At 34.2% G+C, this 19,667-nt stretch overlaps 1 protein-coding gene across 1 annotated transcript; it reads left to right on the top strand.

The window, feature by feature from the left end:
- The first annotated feature begins 375 nt into the window (after positions 1-375).
- LOC145662708 (uncharacterized) lies at positions 376-16,917 on the top strand. The gene is made up of 2 exons (XM_081728560.1): positions 376-509; positions 16,106-16,917. Exons 1-2 carry the CDS (start codon positions 430-432, stop codon positions 16,530-16,532), a joined length of 507 nt encoding a protein of 168 aa, XP_081584686.1. The 5' UTR covers positions 376-429; the 3' UTR covers positions 16,533-16,917.
- Positions 16,918-19,667: the final 2,750 nt, after the last annotated feature.

The raw sequence follows: 19,667 nt of genomic DNA, 5'->3' as shown, positions 1-19,667 counted from the left end.
GACTATTGCATGATAAAATACAAACAAATCCGTTGATTTAGTTTGTTTTTTTGGTGAATTAACATATCTACATAATTTTTACCTTATTTTTACTTGATTTATCCAGATTAACTTGTAAGTGGAGTAATTTTAGTGCTTTCCTGTTCTTACTCACGTGTCTTACTAAAGAAAGAAAAAAAGAACGACAAAGAGTAAAGACGATATGTGATCGACGTGTATAGTAAGTGTATGAGTGCATAGGCACTTTACTTGACTACCTCGCTTCATTCACCTTGCCAAACTGCGGGCAGGAACACTTCCTGTCGATTACACAACTCGTTTTTTCTTCTTTTTTTGAGATAACTCCTGTTCTTTGTTAAGCCTGTGTGAGTATGTCATGAGTGTCTGTGAAATTCCGTTGCTATAGTGTTCCTTTTTTTTAGTCACTTGATGAAACTTTCAGAGGCATTGAATAACGTTATCCACACTATTAAACAAAACGTGACGCCAATTTGTTTTTCACTTGAGAGGTAAGCTTGAATTCTGACATTTTCTACACCTAATATTATTTTCTACAAATCTAGAGATTACTGCACGCTAGCGAAGCATGTGAAAATATCTATCTTTAAAAAGGAAAAAAAAAAGCTTATGTTTGGTGGTGCCTGTTTATTTGGTAAATCAATGCTAACCTATTAATGTGCTTTGTTAGTTTTTTCTATTTGTTGAATACCACGTTTAATAGAAATTCAAATTTACTGTTCTTATGCGAAAACACTTTCCAGTATCTAAGACATCTCTTACAACATTTTTTAACAAATAGTGAGAGGAGAAAAAATGGAGATTCTTTATCCCCTGAGATGATAATTTCAGGGATTGGGACGGGGGTATTCCTCCCTGGAGCATATTTCCAATTCTGCTCAACGTGAGTTACCAGTATTTTTTCAGTACTACTTTCATCCCCAGCAGGTCCGCAACCAGCCACAAAAGTGTAGGGGGTTGGAGAAGTTTAACTATATACTTTCACGCAAGTTATCTACTAAAATAATAATAATAATAATAATAATAATAATAATAATAATAATAATAATAATAATAATAATAATAATAATAAACTTTATTTTTACGTGCTGAGAACAGCTAAAATACAGTAAAAATACAGCACTTCGTCTTATTCTACATTATTTTTATCAATGAATATATAGTACTAGTGATAAAATTATGATTACATCTATAACATAAATTATTAATAATAAAAACACTGACAGTGTAGTGTACGTCAATTATTAAAACAAAGAAGTGTCAAAAATTACAAGTAAAAAATAAAAACTACTAAGTTATAGTTAAAATTCTAAAATAAAGTCATATTTTAAGATATGCATTCATTATAGCTTTCTAAAATCCGACAGATTAAAATATGTTTTCTACTATGCGGTTGCAATAAAATTTTTACCCTTGTACCATATGTTGGAACTTTAAAATCAACATTTTTAAAAATATAGTCTGACGTATATTGGTTGTCAAGTAACTTTTCTACAAATACAGATTCAATCAATTTTCTCCTGTCAGCCAGTCGTTCCAAATTAAAATACATTATCCAATATTCATACGTGCTAGAATAATAGTCAATTCCTAAGTTAAAACAAAGTATTCTAATAAAACACGTTTGCACCATCTCGAGTTTGTTTACGAGAGTGTTTGTTAGGCTGTTCCAAGTCACTGATGCATATTCTAGTTTCGACCTTACCAGTAATTTATATAAGAGTACATATGTATTTGATTGACAGAAAGCAGGCCATTGATTAAACAGGTAACCGATTATTTTTCTTGCTTCATTACATACATTTTGTATATGATCACCAAAGCGTAGTGACATGTCAAATGTTACACCTAAATCCTTTATTGTGTCAACTTTCTGTATTACAGTACCTTGTATTTCGTATTGACTTACATAGTATTGTGATTTGTTAATAATAATAATAATAATAATAATAATAATAATAATAATAATAATAATAATAATAATAATAATAATAATAATAATAATAATAGATATTTCAATAGTATTTATTATCCCTACAAACATCAACACGTTCTGTTATGTATAGATTCCTTTTAGTAGCGTAATAGAGCTACTCATATTAATTTTCTTTATCACCCTTTTAAGATTTTTGCCACAATATTATTTACCCAAATGTCAATAAAGTGTTTTATTCTTAATCTGGAGAAGGCAAGTGGGGGGGGGGGGAGCGTTTTACTAATTTCGTGACTTAAATATTAGATATTTAGATTGGATTATATTTATCATCATCACAGGCCTTCTGCCATTATTGGCAAATTTCTTGCCGCAACTGAAAAGCCTCCATGTTCCACGGTTTTCCTGTAACTTCTTCGTCTTCGAGTATGATTTTTCTGTTTCGATATCCTCCATTAATCATAGTATCCCTCGCCCCCACCTTCTCTTTCCTGCCACAATACTCTCTAGCACGACCCTCATGATACAGCTACTTCTTAGCCAATGTCCCAAACAGTTTCTATTCTTCTTCTTCTTAATATTATCTGAAATTGTTCTTTTCTACTCCACCATTTCTAAGACACTCTCATAGATCTCATTCGTTTTCCGCTCGACCCAGCTAATTTTCTCCATTCTTGTCTACACCCACATTTCTAAAACTTAGAGTCGTTTTTCATCATTTTAGCCTAATGTCCATGTTTCTGACCCATGCAGTATAATCCTCCACACGAAGCATTTTATAAATCTTTTTCTTAGCTCTTTATTCAAGATCCCACAAAATGGTATTTTCTTTTTCGTAAGGGCTTCTTTCGCCATTCCTATCCTTGCTTCTATTCCTCGTTCAGATTTCTATCATCATTAATAATGCGAGTAATACCCAAGTATCGAAAACTAGTAAGCATAGTACCTATACTATTTAAAACAAGTTAAACACACATTTAAAGAGAAACGAATTAAAAGATATAAACCATTCTTTCTCCTTTTCTCCTTTCCATTTATTAAACGAAATAAAGTTATGTGCAGTTACTACTAAAACTTTCATGAAATATGTATGAAGAAATTATAATAGTCGTTTTCAGAAAACTTTGAATAAAGTTAAACTACTTCGTATTGTTTTTTCATTTCAAATTGCATAAGCCATATTGTAGGGTTGTTATTGTGCTTATTTATAAAATATGAGCAAAATCGCCTTTTTTACTTATTCTATATTTTTTTAATTGTCTGACAAATTACAAAGAAACACTACCCCTTATGTATAGTTATGGAATGAACGACTCACACCACATTATAGGGTTGTTAATAAAGTATTCATTTATGAAATGTAAACAAAATGGTTTGAACAGTTTTTGGTTAAACTGCTTATGCCACGTTATAGCGTTGTTAAATGCAATACGAACAAAATCATCAGAAAAGTTTCTGAGAAAATCGTTCGAAAAAAAAAATCTCATCTCAAGAATAAACTAACTTTTAAGAAAATTTTCATGGGAAATGGCTTAGGTCACATTACAGGATAACTAATTAGATATTTATTTCTGAAATACGAACAAAATCGCCTTAGTTCATTGTGAAAAACTCTCAAAATATCCCAGGAGTAAAATAACTGTTTAAACTGTAATAATTGTTTAAAAATGACTTACACCGTATGTCTATTAATGAAATATTTGTTTATATAACATATGAACAAAATTTCCTGAGCTGTTAATCAACAATCGTGTAACAACCGTCGGAAAACTGTTATCTCTTTTGGATATTTTCTAGAGAAATGACTTAAAGCATATTAAGGGTTGTTAATGGTATATTGATTTATTAAATATAAACAAAATTGTTAGAGCTGCTGTAGAGAAAATCGCAAATTTTAGTTTTCAGCTTGCAATAAACTGCCCCCTATTATTAGAGGTAAGAGGAAAATTCAACAAGCTCTATTAGAAACTGTAGAGAACCTTAGAAAATAGTTAAGTTTAAAATTCGGTCTGGATATGTTGAGCAATATGGCCTCCTGGCAAGTGTATATACATCTTGAAAAACGAACAGAGGGGCAGATATCCAAAAATAACTTTGTCGGTATAGGGCCCACGAAACTTGTGAATTTGTTGATATTTTGAACTCGATTATTTTCACGGATTCCATACTTTCTTCTCTCCTACCGACGCTTGAAAGTAAAAATGCAGAGAAACATAAGCGTCTCTGGCGGGGGGACGAGGGGGTCGCGTCTCCCCCAATATTTTGAAGTACAAAATATTCAATATTTCATTCTAATTTAATTTATTTACTAACGACAGAATAACAAATAAATAAATAAATAATAATAATAATAATAATATTTATTTGGAATATATTATTCAGGCTGTGGAACGATTATAGAAATATCAGAGTTCTTGATATACCTTAGGGGATCCTTGAAGGTAAGCAGAGAGGTAACAAATGAAATCGAAGATAACAAATAGGTTGGGCTAGGTAGCACCATTTTAATCACTTTCTTCGATGTCCCCCCCAAATTTTACATGCCAGAGACGCCAGTGCAGAGAAATAAATTAGAATATAAAAGAATAGGATCGGACATACAAAGGGTAGAACCTATGTGGAGACTCCATTGAAATTGATTTGATGAAAATTAAGAAGAGTGCAGTATTGCATAAACTGCCCAAAATTATGCATTCTTAGCCATATCAACCTGTACAACTTCAGTTCAATAGCATTATTTTTGATAAAGTAACAAATTTCTTCCAAAAATTTGCAGATTTGGACTGGTATTTGACAGTAGTATCGATTAAAGGTGAAACTGAGTTATACGACCCATTTTCTAGCCTCGAGCAATAATAAAAATAATAATACCGTAATAATAATAATAATAATAATAATAATAATAATAATAATAATAATAATAATAATAATAATAATAATAATAATAATAATAATATAACACAAAAGGTGTTTTGAAATAATACATCTTCCCTGTTGCTTCTCATTTAATTGTCAAATTCATTCTCTTATGCTAGCTCCTAAATGCCTATTCATACATACAGAACATCCCAGCTTCAATTAGAATTCGCGGGTTTTGAAACTTGTTTTATATCCCAACTGACCGACCTTTTCTAAATCCATATGTGTTTTGCACTATTCCGCTTAATACCATTACCGTCATTCCACTCGCTATATTTTATTTACGATATCATTGAGGAATTACCAATAAAGTGCCTGTGACACATCCATACATCGACACACTGTGGATTTGTCCTGCAACTAGGGGGCCTAGGGGACCAGGCCCCTAAATTATCATTATCTCCCAGACTAGATTGCGTCATTATATGCTATACAAAATACAATTTGCATATATATGTAAAAGATGGTTTATTTTAATTTCATTTTAAACCCTTTATGAAAATACGAGATGAAGAAATGTGAAAAGCGGGGAACGAATGATAGGGTGATAGAGATACCGTCTTTTCAGCATTTTTTAATACAAAGGGCCTGTGACACACCCATAAGGTATCTGGGCCACAACAACCGATTTTGATGAAACTTGGTAGACTAATAGGACACCTTGCAAAACTGATGTAACTAGCAGGAATTTGTCGAAAAAGCTGTAGTTTCTGAGATACAATCGATTCATTGAAGATGCCATTTGTCGTGATGTCTCGAGAACGGCTCCACCGAGATCAAGCAAACTTTGCGAGCCATAGTAGATACATGATAGCTTTAAAACGAAATTAAAACGAATTGTCTGGACCTGCGCAGAACTGCGCATAATGCGCAAATAATTGTGCGCATGCGCATATCTCGAAAACGTGAAGACTGCGATATATTTTTCTCTTGCTTAGTTTGAACTACATGACGAGTATAGCATAATGCAAGAAAAAACTAGACTCAAAGGTGAGCGTTTTCAAGCAACTGATGTAAGAAGATGTTGGGGGTGGTCTGCCCCCGGATACCACCCTCTAGTTACGGCACTCTGTCTGGCTTCTCAATTATACATTTCAATTACACTTCTGTAAAAGTCTTATGATTAACGTTAATAGTCGCCATACTCGGGTCGTAGTGATATCAAGCACTGTGAGTCATCAATTTTGCACAACAGTAACACAGTATTAAGAGAGCGTAAGGATAAACAATCAGGCCTATGGTCGCGGTCTATTGGAACACATCAGTGTGATGCAGGCATCTATGCTTCAAAGAAACTTGCTAAAATCATAGACCATAGGGTTACCAATATATAGTTAGTGTGGCCATGAGACGAGACCTTTGGGGTTGTCTCAACTCGTCACGTGGAAGTCTCGTTGCAAAAAGTATAGCCTGGTTTCAATTAGAGATGGGCAAAACCGGTTTTTATAAAAACCGGAAACCGGTTTCTAGAAAAACCGAAATTCGAAAAACCGAAAGTTCGGTTTTCTCCAAAAACGGTCAGGTTATTCACCGAAACCGGTTTCGGTTTTTCACCAAATCTTGTTTCTGTGAAAACTTTTGGAAAACATAAAACTATTTCTATGGAAACGGAATCGATTTCTGGAGAACAACTGAACACTATTCTGGTCAGAAATAGAACCAATCCACAGTGTGTCGAAAGCTCCTTCCAGGTAATTTTCACTAGTCCCCTCGTCAGAACCATTATAACTTTAAATCAGTTATGTACAATATAGAATAAGTAAGAGAGCAGGGTCATCTTCAGAGTTACATTTGAAATTATGAGATTATGAAATAATAAAGTAAGGTAGATTATGTTCTTCATATTCAATGTAAGTTACGTTGTTTTGGAAGTTATACTCCCTTTACACTCTAACCCACCCCCAAGAAAGGCCTATTGCAACTATACTATTCACACAACTAAAGTAAGTACTTGTTCGTGCAGCTACAACATGTCACCGTCGATTGGCACTAGCAGACAACAGCTGCATTTTGCATGAATATTACTCATACCACTGTTTTTGGAATGAACAGTTTATAATCTAAGTATATTTTTGTGCGATTCTGAGCGTTCGAAGTCACGCACATCCCTTGTTAGCATGATTTGTTGGTATTACCGAGGGAAATTACACACAAACTCACCACAGCATCGTCTGTGACATCGTTCAATAAATGAACTAGAATAGCCTGGAAACTTGTGAACCTAGTTGAAAATATTACTTTCTGATGATGGTGCAGTGAACTGAATTTTCATAACATGTCTCTCAGGGTTGAAGAGAGTGTAGTGTCGAAAGTTTTCGTTTAAAACAGGAAAACCATGGTAGATAAATGCAAAAGAAAATATCAAAAGAATCTATATATTAAGATGCAAGGTTTATATGTTTGTCTCTAAAGAAAGGTTAATATGTTTGTCACCAATCTTTTCGACAATAAGATCTCGAAAACTATAAGTGCTAGAAACATACCGTTTTCGTTGGTCGACTCCAAATTTTGTGTAGATTGTCCAATTGTAATCGAATATTTTAAAAGAAACGCAGCCGTTCTTTCTTTATTACACTTTTTAGGGTTACATTGGAAGTGTTGAAATTTTAAAAAAAGTAAAGCAGCATATCCTATGAGTTATACATTCCAACACAATATAGTGTATATAGGAGTTGCCTATCCCCCAGACGTTTGTTTCATGGCCAAATGATAATAAAAATGAAGGATAACCATTTCTCCAGATTAAGATGAATCTTTATTTTTTTGGAGTGTTTTGCCTAAAGAACGAAATATATCACTGACATTATAATTAATTATATGCAAGAAGAAAGAAAACATTGATCATACATGAATTTGAAACTCCAACTGGAAATAGGCTCGATCTTGCAAACGGCGGGAGATATTGAAAAATAATCGAAATAATCTCCCCTTTATGGTAGCCCTTGCCGATGTTTATCAAGATGTCTTTCACTTGTATCTGTAAAGAGACAGGTATAGATGTTGTGATGAATGACAAGGAGATTGAGGTTCATATGGGAATGATACGCTGTGCAGAGAGCGCAGGTTCAGCTAGTCTATCTATTAAAATGCTACAATAGCAATTAAGAGCGACTCAGCTCCAACCTATAACTTTGGCATTCAAAACTTTGATCTACGGTTATTTGTGATTTCACGTTTATAACAAAGACAAATATTTTTAAAAAGGTGTACTTTAAATAAATTACTTAAAGAGATATTTTTCTCAAAGTTTATTCTTTTAATTATTGTTCAAAGCCTTTGCATTTTAATAAGCCTTCTCCATAATAAATGCAAGTGAATTGACTGCCATCTCTGGAGTTTTTTAAACTATACATATGAGGACGTTTATATGTTTGTGGCAAATCCTTTCGACAGTGAGATCTCAGAAACTACAGCCTCTAGAAAGATGATGTTTTCACTGGTCGATTGCAAATTTTACGTAGATTGTCCAGTTCTAACTCAATATTAAAAAAAAACATGGCCATTATTTATTTATTACATTTTAACGGGTACACTGGAAGTATTGAAATTAATAAAAAAACTAAAGCATCATATCCTACCTATTATACATTCCAACACCATATAATTGTACATAGGGGCTGCATATTTCTCAGGTGTTTGTTTCATGGCCAAATTATAATGAAAAACGAAGAATAACCATTTCTCCAGTCTAACAAGTGAAGAGAGGGAGATTATATATCGAAGTGGAAGATGATTCATATACCAATCGAAAGCACTAATGACACCTATTATGAAACTGTAATAAAAATTTTCGGAATGCATATATAGTACGAGTTATATGAATATAAAGGGTGTCCAGAAAGTCCCTTGCCACCCCTAGAAATCGCAAACGGTGAGACAATTACCAAAACAGGAAAACTCGTTTGTCATCATTTCGAAAGTACAAGGCATTAAAGTAAAAAGTGTTCTCCGAGGGTCACTCACAGGGTCCCAGGCGGGGTCCAACTCAAAAATTACAAATGGTAAGGGGATCAAGTAGCATATCGTTGGAAAGATGTTGGAAAATAAAAGAAGATGGAACAAGTCTTGATTCTCTAAAATTACCCTGTGCAAAATGGCGGCTGATCAAAATGTCAGCAAAAACATTGTAAAGTCTATGGCCACTCCAAAAAGCCTGAAACGGCGAGACAGATGTCAAAACAGCAAACCACGTTTGTCATCATTTCAAAAGTACAATGATTTAAAGTAAAAATATTTGTCCCAGAGGGGGTCATCCTCAAAATTTTCAAATGGTAAGGGGGATCAAGTAGCATATCGTTGGAAAGCTGTTGAGAAATGAAAGAAGACAGAACAAGTCTCGACTCTAAAATTACCCTGTGCAAAATGGCGGCCATTCAAAATGTACATCCTCATTTCGATTCTCCAAGTACATTCGCTTTCCATTTAGCAATCGGTACTTGTTGTCATTGTGGCACGATTGCACGTATTCGCTGTTCCTGGTGCAAGAAAATTTTTGTTTGAATCATTTTATACTTGATAATCCAGGCAACGAGCATAAGTAACACTATAGTACATTATATATTAACTAGTCAGTTCCATACTTAAATGTGTCAAAGTTACTTCTTTTCTTTTCTTTATTTCTTAACTAGCAGCGTTCACCCCGCTTCGCTGCGGTCACCCCGGAACGCAATAAACTTTGTTACTTAGATAATTTTTACTTTTTCGCTTTCAAGTGATATGATAAAAACCATAGAAGATTGCAGTAAATCTTAACATTATATCGCCTGTCATTTATGTTAACCCGCCCCGCTTCGCTGCGGTCATCCCGGTGCTGGCATATTGTAAAAGTGTCTGTAAAAATAAGCAAATCAATTAAAAAATTTTAAACAGAAGATTCAAGCTATTTTCCGCTGTATATCGCCTGTCATTTATGTTAACCCGCCGAGTGACACGGTCATGCGGGTTGCATATAAATACGTTTATTTTTACCTATGATGAACTAATAACAAAGGATTTGTACGTTATGGACACTTGAATGGTCAATTATCTCAAGACACTGGTAATTAAAAATTAAAGTGATATGATAAAAACCATCTAGGGTCCAAATCCTAATAACCCCCCAAAAATGAAAGAAATTGGTTCAGCCGTATTAGCGTGATGAGCGGACAAAATTTTGTACGTTCTCTTTTATATATATAGATTTATTTTATTTTATTTTTTTTATTTATTTAGACATTACTGGGCCCAAAGAGCAGAATCTCACATTAGGGGCATTTCCCTTCTTTCAGTTGAGTACAATAATTAAAATGAAAACAAACTAAAACCTGACTACAGACAGAATAACTAAAAAGCAAGATGTTTGCGTAGTGCGTCCTGACTTGTTCCATCTGCTTTCATATAATAACAGCTTTCAAACAATATGCTATATGGTCCCCCTTGCCATTTGAAAATTTTGAGGAGGACCCCGTCTGGGACCCTGCGGAGGACCTTGGACAAATATTTTTACTTTTAATCATTGTACTGTTGAAATGGTGACACAGGTGTTCTCCTGTTTTGACATGTGACTCACCGTTTCAGTTTTTTTTTTTTTTTTTTTTTTTTTTGGTTTTTGGGTGGCCATAGACTTTACAATGACGTTTTCGCAGAAATTTTGACCGGCAGCCTTTTTGCACAGGGTAATTTTAAAGAATCGAGACTTGTTTCGTCTTCTTTCATTTCCCAACAGCTTTTCAATTTCCTGTTATGTCCAATATGTTACTTAATCCCCTTACCATTTGCAATTTTTAAGTTGGAGCCCACCTGGGGTTCTTCGGGTGGCCCCGGAGCAACATTTTTTGCTTTGATACGTAGTATTTTTAAAATGATCAAACACGTGTTTTCCTGTTTTGGCATCTCTCACAGTTTGCGATTTTTAGGAGTGGCAACGGATTTTCTGGACAACCTGTATATTCATATAACTCGCACAGTATATGCATTCGGAAAATTATTATTACAGTTTCGTAATAGGCGTCATTCGTGCTTTCGATTGGTGTATAAACCATCTTCCACTTCGATATATAATCTCCCTCCCTTCCCTTGTAAGTTGAATCTTTATTGTTTGGAGTGTTTCGCCCAATGAACACCATATATCACTGACATTATAATTGATTATATGTGTAATGTATTAACTTATTTTAAAATGTATAAAACCCTGTTGTTCTGTATGGTTGCGAAATATGGTCTCTTACTCGGAACGAAGAACATAGATTGAAAGTATTTGAGAACAAGATCCTGAGACGAATATTCGGACCCAAGAGAAACGGGAAATAGAGAATGGCGGAATCTTCATAACGAGGAACTACATAATTTATACGGTTTATCCAACATTCTTAGGATCATCAAATCTAGGAGGCTCAGGTGTGCAGGTCATGTAGCCAGGTTGGAAGAAAGAACGAACGCTTTCAAAATCTTAACTGGAAGACCAGCTGGAAAAGGACCATTAGGAAGACGTAGGCGCAGATGGGAGAACAATATTAAGATGGATTTCGCAGAAATAGGAATACAAAATAGAAACTGGATCCAATTGTCTAAGGATAGAAGTCAGTGGAGTACTTTTGTGAACGCGGCATTGAAACTCCGGGTTCCATAGGTCATAGAGTTATTTAGTTTATGTATTTGCTTATTACATACTACATGCAAGAAGAAAGAAAACACAGATTATACATGAATTAAAAACTGCAACCGGAAGGAGGCTCAAATCTTGCAAACGGCACGAGATATTGAAAAAGGAATCGAAAAAATCTCCCCATTACGGTATCTCTTGCCGATTTTTATCAAGACTTCTTTCACTTGTATCTGCAAAGGGACATGTACAGATGTGAGGAATAACAAGGAGATTCATGCTCATATATGAATGATGCGCTGTGTAAAGAGCGCAGGTTCAGCTAGTCTATATATTAAAATGCTAGGTTTATATGTTTGTCTCCAATTCTTTCGACAATGAGATCTCGAAAACCACAAGTGCTAGAAACATGCCGTTTTCACTGGTCGATTCCAAATTTCGTGTAAATTGTCCAGTTCTCATTCAAATTTTCAAAAACCGTGTCGTCGTTATTGTTCTATTCAATATTTTAGGAGCCGGTTTGAGCCTATAATGTTAACTTTGTTGCAGGCCGAAACTACGGTGTTAGGCGACCAGTAGAGATGATATGTAGGTCGGGTTGACGGATATTGCAGGCGCTTAGCTTAAATCTGAATGACAAAACCTATTGCATGCTGGCAACTTTAAAGGCCTCAAGAGACGCAAAGAGGCGTACTCGGACGGATATGGATTTATTAGAAAAAAATACTTCCATTTGATATCGTGTTACTCCTACAAATTTGCTACAAACTCACTCCAACATCCAACATGTATACATAGTAATTCACTTCCTTTGTGAGTTTCCTATCCTTTACTTGTGTGAGTAGGGAGACATGCACAGTGGGAAGGAGATTCACGGTCATAACAGAACGATGCGCTGAGTAGACAGCGCAGGTTTAGTTCGCTAATTATAAAAATATAAATGGAAAATGAAAGGTAATTGAACGTTGATGGTCTTTTTTCTTCAATGAAAACAAAGAAAATTTCTGAATTAGTACATAGACCTATTATATCACTGTAGTTATGAACATAAAATCGAGAAAATCATAAACCTTAAGACAAACTACAAACTTTATAACAAGTTCACAGCTGTCCCATCAGATATCAAATTCAGGACCATGTGCTTTAAAAGCGCTCTCCACTAGACTAACGGAGATGGTTACTTTAAACTGACGGTAAAATTATAACTTACAAAGTAGTATGTTTGTTTACATAACAGAGAGAGAGAGAGAGAGGCAGACAGAAAGAAAGATAATTCATATATTAAATAGTTTTTTTCTCTATAATGTTTAATTGTGTTGGAATGTGTTATGTGACACCTGTGACAGAGAAAAGAGAATAAATGTAGGAAACACTTCTCTATTTACCCTTGCGCTTAACTTTGGAAGTTAAGTTGGATTGTAAGAAATTAAGAGGTAAGGAGTTATAATACGAAACATCAAGTATTGCTTTTCATCATGATGTCGCATAAACGTTCCTGATGCGTACTTTTGTAAACCTTACAAGAGCAATATTTCTTATGGTGCGTAGTTTTCTTTAATATATATATATATATATATATATATATATATATATATATATATATATATATATAGCCTACTTTTGTAAATCTATAAATAGAATTAATGATGAACAAGAATCACGTATCACAAGAATCACAAGAATCTGAATTCATCTTTTAACAAACTCTCATACATAGTTTTCGTTATTTAATTTTTGAAAATAAATTATCAGATCAACCAGGAAGCAAAAATAGGTCCTGCGACAGTTGGGGCTCTACAACGAAATAACGTTTGAAATCAAATCTAAACACACACAACTCAAATGGAAGACAAGGACTCACGTCCGAAACTTCGAACACTAAAAACCGACAATGCCTAGACCTGTCTGCTCAAAAGAAATGACTTTTGGAAATCTAAAGTTGATGATTATAAGAACCATGTTACTCAAACTGATATTGACTCATATTCATAACAACTTCTTATCTATAGTTTTCGAAAAACAAATAATTTCGTAAATCTAAAATTAATAATGTACAAAAATCACGTTACTAACTTTTTACACATTCTTATGTCTATCTTTGAGAAAGTATATATATAAAGTACAAAGACAGTTCGGTATTAAATAAACTTTTATCAAAATATTAAGATGTATTGGATAAATTTTCATGAGTAGTTTTCGAATTTGTGCAATGTCGTTCGATATTTATTTAATTTACCTTAGAAATTATACATCCAGTCCTAATAATGGCGCACGTAAGTTTGTTAAAAAATAAAATTATCTTAAAAATTAAAAGCTGACCTATCTCAAAATGAAGAAAAATAGTTACGTTGAATATTCACACAACAAATGTAGGAATCGTTGTAGAAATGAAATGTTGATTCAAGAAACACATTCATGGCTGTCAATCATACTGTAAATAGAATTATTGAACAATATTAAGAAACGCTTAATGCGGAAAATAGTGATGGCATCGGTCTCGTCTCGTCTCATTACGAAATTTTTAGAAGAGACCGAGGTCGAGACGGATGTTTGTAAATCGAGACGAGCCGAGACTCATCATATCGTGACATACTCTAGACGAGATCGAATCGAAACAGACACTTGAAATTCGAAGGAAGATACCGAAACATGACTAAGCCCAATCTCGAAAGTCTCGCTGTTTCTCAAACACTGGAAAAAATACTGAAATTATATTTACTCAAAATTCGTGTCTGTTATGTTAAATAGACTCTATAGGATAGTGGAACAATTACCCGTGGGTAGCCACAGTCATGGGCTCATGCACGGGAGAAAGGAAGGAGACCAAATGCCACCTATAATGACGTGGTATATCGAAAGCATTTTAAACAGCAGACAATTTTGAGTTAGGATTCAATATATTTTATTCTCTTTCTAATCATTTTAATCTTTAAAAGAACATGTTGCAAACATGTTCCAAAACGTAATTTTGTAATGCAAACACACGATTTTCAACCTACCAGCAATATTTTCTCACGTAGTTCAAGAATTACTCAGGGAAGAACTTGTTTTAAAATTCTCCTATAAGTAATGATAGACCTACCAACTTTCCTTTAACCTTTTTGGGAACAATGGGATTACACTTTCCGCCAAAGGCGCCTAACGTTATTTTTGTTAAAACCTTGAATCTATTTCACTAGGGAAATGGAAATCTTACTCGAAAGATGATTTTTCTTGAGTGTGTTGCGTAACATGGAAGAGATATGGTCCTATCAATTCTAGAAAAAAGCGGCTCATGAAAAGATTAAAACTCAAATTAAAATTTTCAGATTACAGGAGAATAACAGCAGAAATTTTGCAAAAGTCTAGGACAATATCATAAGGAGAAACAACATCTGATTAAATAAGAAAATTATTTACAAGCATTTTACATTCAAAATGTGTAAAAAAAAATGTATATATTAATACAATATTTCAAAAATGTTTTTACTAAGCCTTAAATAGCAAACATTCTCTTTGCCTCTGTTTCTTATTTCTACGTGAACTGTAGTTCGAAATACAATCAGAGGCGAATCCACGGGGGGCGATCGTCCCTCCAGAAGAGGAAACTTTCTTGTTTTATATATAAATAAATCCATCGCAGAGTTTGGAGCTCTTAAAAGTAGCTGTAAGCAGCAATATTACACCCCCCCCTGAAGTCCGTCCTGGATTCGCCCCTGAATACAATCCCAATATGTGTTGTGAAATTACGAATTCTGTGTTGCGGAAATGTTCAGTACTGCCTAGGCCCTACTTTATAGAAACTTATGTAATTACACTATATATAACCCGAGATGGTTCTTTCATCCTTAATAGAAATAAATAAGAAGGCATCACTTCTTTGCTTGCATCTTAACTTTTCTAAATGCGAGGTGGATTGCCTTGGAACAGATGAAACTACATTCGACGAAATCTTTAGAAGATTTAATGAGGCTGCACCAGGCATACGTCCTCTAACAATTCAGAATGCTTGTCTTCTAGATTCTGCTCTCACGTCGGAAGCACTCACGAACGTGCTAAAGAATAAAATATCTAACTTAGAATTGTTCTTGTCTCGACTTTCCTCAATTTCAGCCCATTCAGCCTTTTTTCTTTTACGGACATCTTTATCAATCCCTCGTTTAACCTATTTTTTTTATTTTTTTTTTTTACAATGCTTTCCATCTTGGCATGAGAGTTCCTTGCTGGAAAAATATGATACTGTCCTGAAAACTGGCCTTGAATCAATTCTGAACTGATCCTTAAATGACGACTCTTGGATGCAAACATGTTTACCTGTTGGCTCCGGAGGGTATACCAGTATATAATATTTTCGCTTTATTTTGACCTGAAGAATAGCACTCTGTTGTCTGTGGGCGCCATTTTTAGAACACTCGATATATATAATACTTGTATTGTTACACTACTGAATGGTTGATGGGATGATGTAAAGTTTAGCTTCTCTTTTAGCACCGAGGACAGATGAGACGTGAACCTAGGATATAGCTTAAGTGGGTGCAAACCACATGATCTCCCATCGAGAATCGAACCCACATTTCCTATGCGGAAGACGTGTTCACTAACCATATAGCCACAAGAAGCTAATTCTTTTAATGAGTAAATATAATATATTATATTGTACATTTCGTTTCTTGTAGGTTCACGTTCTTTGAAAAAGGAATACAGAAGATGTCCTTTCAGAAGTCTTGTCATTCAATGTCCCTTTTTAGAAGAAAAAAGCCAGAATCTTCCTCGAAGTCAGAAAGTACGTTACGAGATCTTCAAGATTCCTTGAAGCTGCAACAAATGAAAGAAGAACACGAAATACGAATGAGTATCCTGAAAGAAGAGCTTAAAATGAGGAAGGAGGAGCTTCATATGAAAAGACAGGAACATTCGATCAGAATGGACATTCTGAGAGCTAAACTCCACGCTGGACAATCTTTGGGAAATAATAATATCAAATCTTTGTGCCAACACCAGTTACCTCCTGGATGTCACTCAGTGAATTATCAGCATTCACAACATTTATCTAACCGAGACATTGGACAAACGCAGAGGTTTCCAACATATTTTCAAGTATAAAATTATTTTACTATAAAGCATGTTAAGTTGGCTCCTCTTTAATCGTCTACTTAATTCAGTTATCTGTGAAGCCGTGTTAATGTAGTCAATTGTTGATATTATCACTCCATTGTACAAATTGGACATTTATTGTCCAGGCTCGTATTGTCTGCTCAGATTGGTTTCACTGTATCACTTTCATTCGTTTCATATGCTTTTCATGCCATATAAATAAAATATAATATTTTTATCACGAGATATAATCGAAATGCTCTTCTCCAAAAGGACCTCAGTCATATTTAAGTCATTGTGATATAGGGTATGTATAGTAACTTCTGAGAATTGACAAATCATTCTAGTACAACATCAAGTCATAAGTCACATCGAGAATTATGCATCAATTGAAAGGTTAGATGACTAATTTCCTTTCAATATTTGAAATCACATACTTTTTAATTTTTATCAGCGGAAAACCTATTGATACAACAATTCAAATATCACTCTTTAAAAATTACAGTTTCGGTAAAAAAAAAGCTAGAATCTCTCCGTTTTTATGTCTACTGATTCTGCATTTTCTGGCACTTTCTTCACAGTCATTCGATCTATATACTGATTTTTACTAAAGATTGCCAAAATTTTCCAGAATCCGTACTCCGGAAAGTTTCTGGAATCGGAAATTTTACTTTCCGGAGTTCGGAAAAAATCAGGATTTTTCTGAAATTCGGAACTTTCCGAATTCCGGAATTTTTCCGATTTTACTCTCCGGATCCCGGAAAGTAAAAATTCCGGAATTGGCCATCCCTAATTTTTACCTACAATGGTCTTATTCACTATCAAACGTGAACAATCATTATCACCACTTTCACTATCACTATTATCTGTCTCCTTTGGTCTAAAGATATAATCATGCGACTTCTAATTAAGCTAACTATTTAAATCAGAAGTTAACATCGCAGTAACTCAATTAGCAATAGAAATTAATTGTAGTTTAGTTTATTTTAATCTTGTTGATATTAAAAAAAACGAAATGGGGACGTAAGGGCTCATGGACAACAATATTAATCAATAGTTGTATCTATATATACTTTTTGGCTGGCAACACTGTCTAAAGGAACATCTTTGGACAGATGAACTGTTCCTACGCATTCTTCAATTAACCGTCGAAAATAATTTTATCACAGTAAGAATTGTAGAACAAGACGGTATTGATGAGCTAAGTTCCATGCGATTGACAAACAATATCCAACTGGCAACGTGGTAATTGCATGGAATAAATGAATTCTCATATCAAGGAAATACTCTTACTTAGGACAATGCTAACATTGATACTGAAACAAAGGTCCATTATTAATCAAGAGAATAAGTTCGTTTGGAAAATTATTATTTTTTTTTTAATTTAGAATTTTCGTTTTATGAAATAAGTCGAGTCAATACTATTCCAACCACTTCTGTGATCGTTAAGAGGTTTTTTTTTATATGTTTCTATCTGAATATTGCTGATTACAACTTTGAAACTACGTATGTGAGAACAATCGGAAACTTTTAATTATCACTATGAACTAATAGAGACAGAGATTTGAATTTTAAGAACTTTCTTAAGATTTTCCTATATAGTCTCCATACAGAGTTACATATTTCTCCGGCGTTTTTTGACCTGCCAAAAGCCGTCGTTGTAGAGCTCCAGAGATCCCAGGCAAAACCATTTCTACACCTCTATTGTGAGTTCATCTGTGTTTCAAAATGAGGAAGGTTGTCAAAATGAATGCACCGAAGTGGATTCTTCATCTATGGAAACAGGAAGAAGTAATTTGGTGCAAGATTAGGAGAACAGGTTGGGTGCAGCAATATTTCCAAGCTACGTCAGCAGTTTTCACTGACGCTACGTGGAATTTACGAGTGGGTGCATTGTCCGCAAGGAGACCGATTCCTTTCGTGAGCATACCGCGACGTTGTGGCTTAGCATCATCTTGTAACTTCCTCAGAAGGGAGCATGAGTAAGTGCCAATGCTAGCACCACATCTCTAAACGTAGTCTGTAAGGATGACTCCATGATAATCTGAGAAAGTATGTATCTCAAGTCAGGGACGCCCGAACAAAATTTTCTTGGGGGGGGGGGCACATCTCCATGACTATATTAAGTCTGGTGTTAATATACGTGGTTTGCTATATTACGTATACAATTTCGTGAGCCAGAGGGGGGGGGGCTCCACTCTGCCCATGTCTCAAGTATCTCAAATGTATACAATGATAAATTGTAGAAACTCGACTTCACTTGCTTCCATTTATTAAGTAATGATGGTTTTCCTTTTATTTGTATTACTAATTTACTTAAATAGGGTATGAAGAATAAGATCAAACAACCTTTCAAATGTTTTAAAAAATATCAAATAAAACTATCATTAAACATCTCAAGAACCATTTCAATAAGTAATAACGAGACTCATGATTAGTTGGTTTATTTTAGAAACTGTGCTATTAGTTTAATGCCGAAATTAATATATTCGTGTTATTTTAACCATGGTTACTGTCTCTTTGCAGCTAGGTTTTGATTTTAAATTATGAGTCATAATTTTCCTTAAAATTATCTGCCTAAACTTCATTTAAGGTGACACATTTTATGTATAAAATTGCCATTCACTTCCATTACAAAAGGTAGCTGAATCTTTGTTAGACTTGTTACAGCACACATAAGCACAAGTATGCTGTATATATCATATGGTTAATTCCTTTCTGCAGAATGTACTGTATTCTAATTTATATTGTTAGTGTAGTATTGGTGAGAAATGATGAGTAAGGAATATATACATGAATATATCGTTATGTCTGTACTATTAGTTTAAGATCAAGAATGAATATATTTATGTTAATTTTAGCATGATTACTCTCTTTGCATTAGGTTTCATTTTAAATCCTACCAGTCATAAATTTCCTTAAAATTATTCAGCTAAACTTCAGTTTTATTGCCAAATTTTCTACAACAGAAATGAAAGCACTATCCACTTACAGTGCCAAAAGATACCGGTAGCTGAATTATTGAAACTGGATATATTCATAGCATTTAAGGTATGTTCTACATATTATATGGTTGGTTCCTCTCTGCAGAATGCGCTCTATCATAATTAATATTGCTTGTTTAGTATTGCGAAACATTAATTG

The sequence above is a fragment of the Thermobia domestica genome, chromosome 10 (genome assembly GCF_964235325.1).
Source record: "Thermobia domestica chromosome 10, izTheDome1.hap1.1, whole genome shotgun sequence".
In the NCBI taxonomy this organism is placed as follows: domain Eukaryota; kingdom Metazoa; phylum Arthropoda; class Insecta; order Zygentoma; family Lepismatidae; genus Thermobia; species Thermobia domestica.
This window is presented reverse-complemented; position numbering and strand designations above follow the sequence as displayed.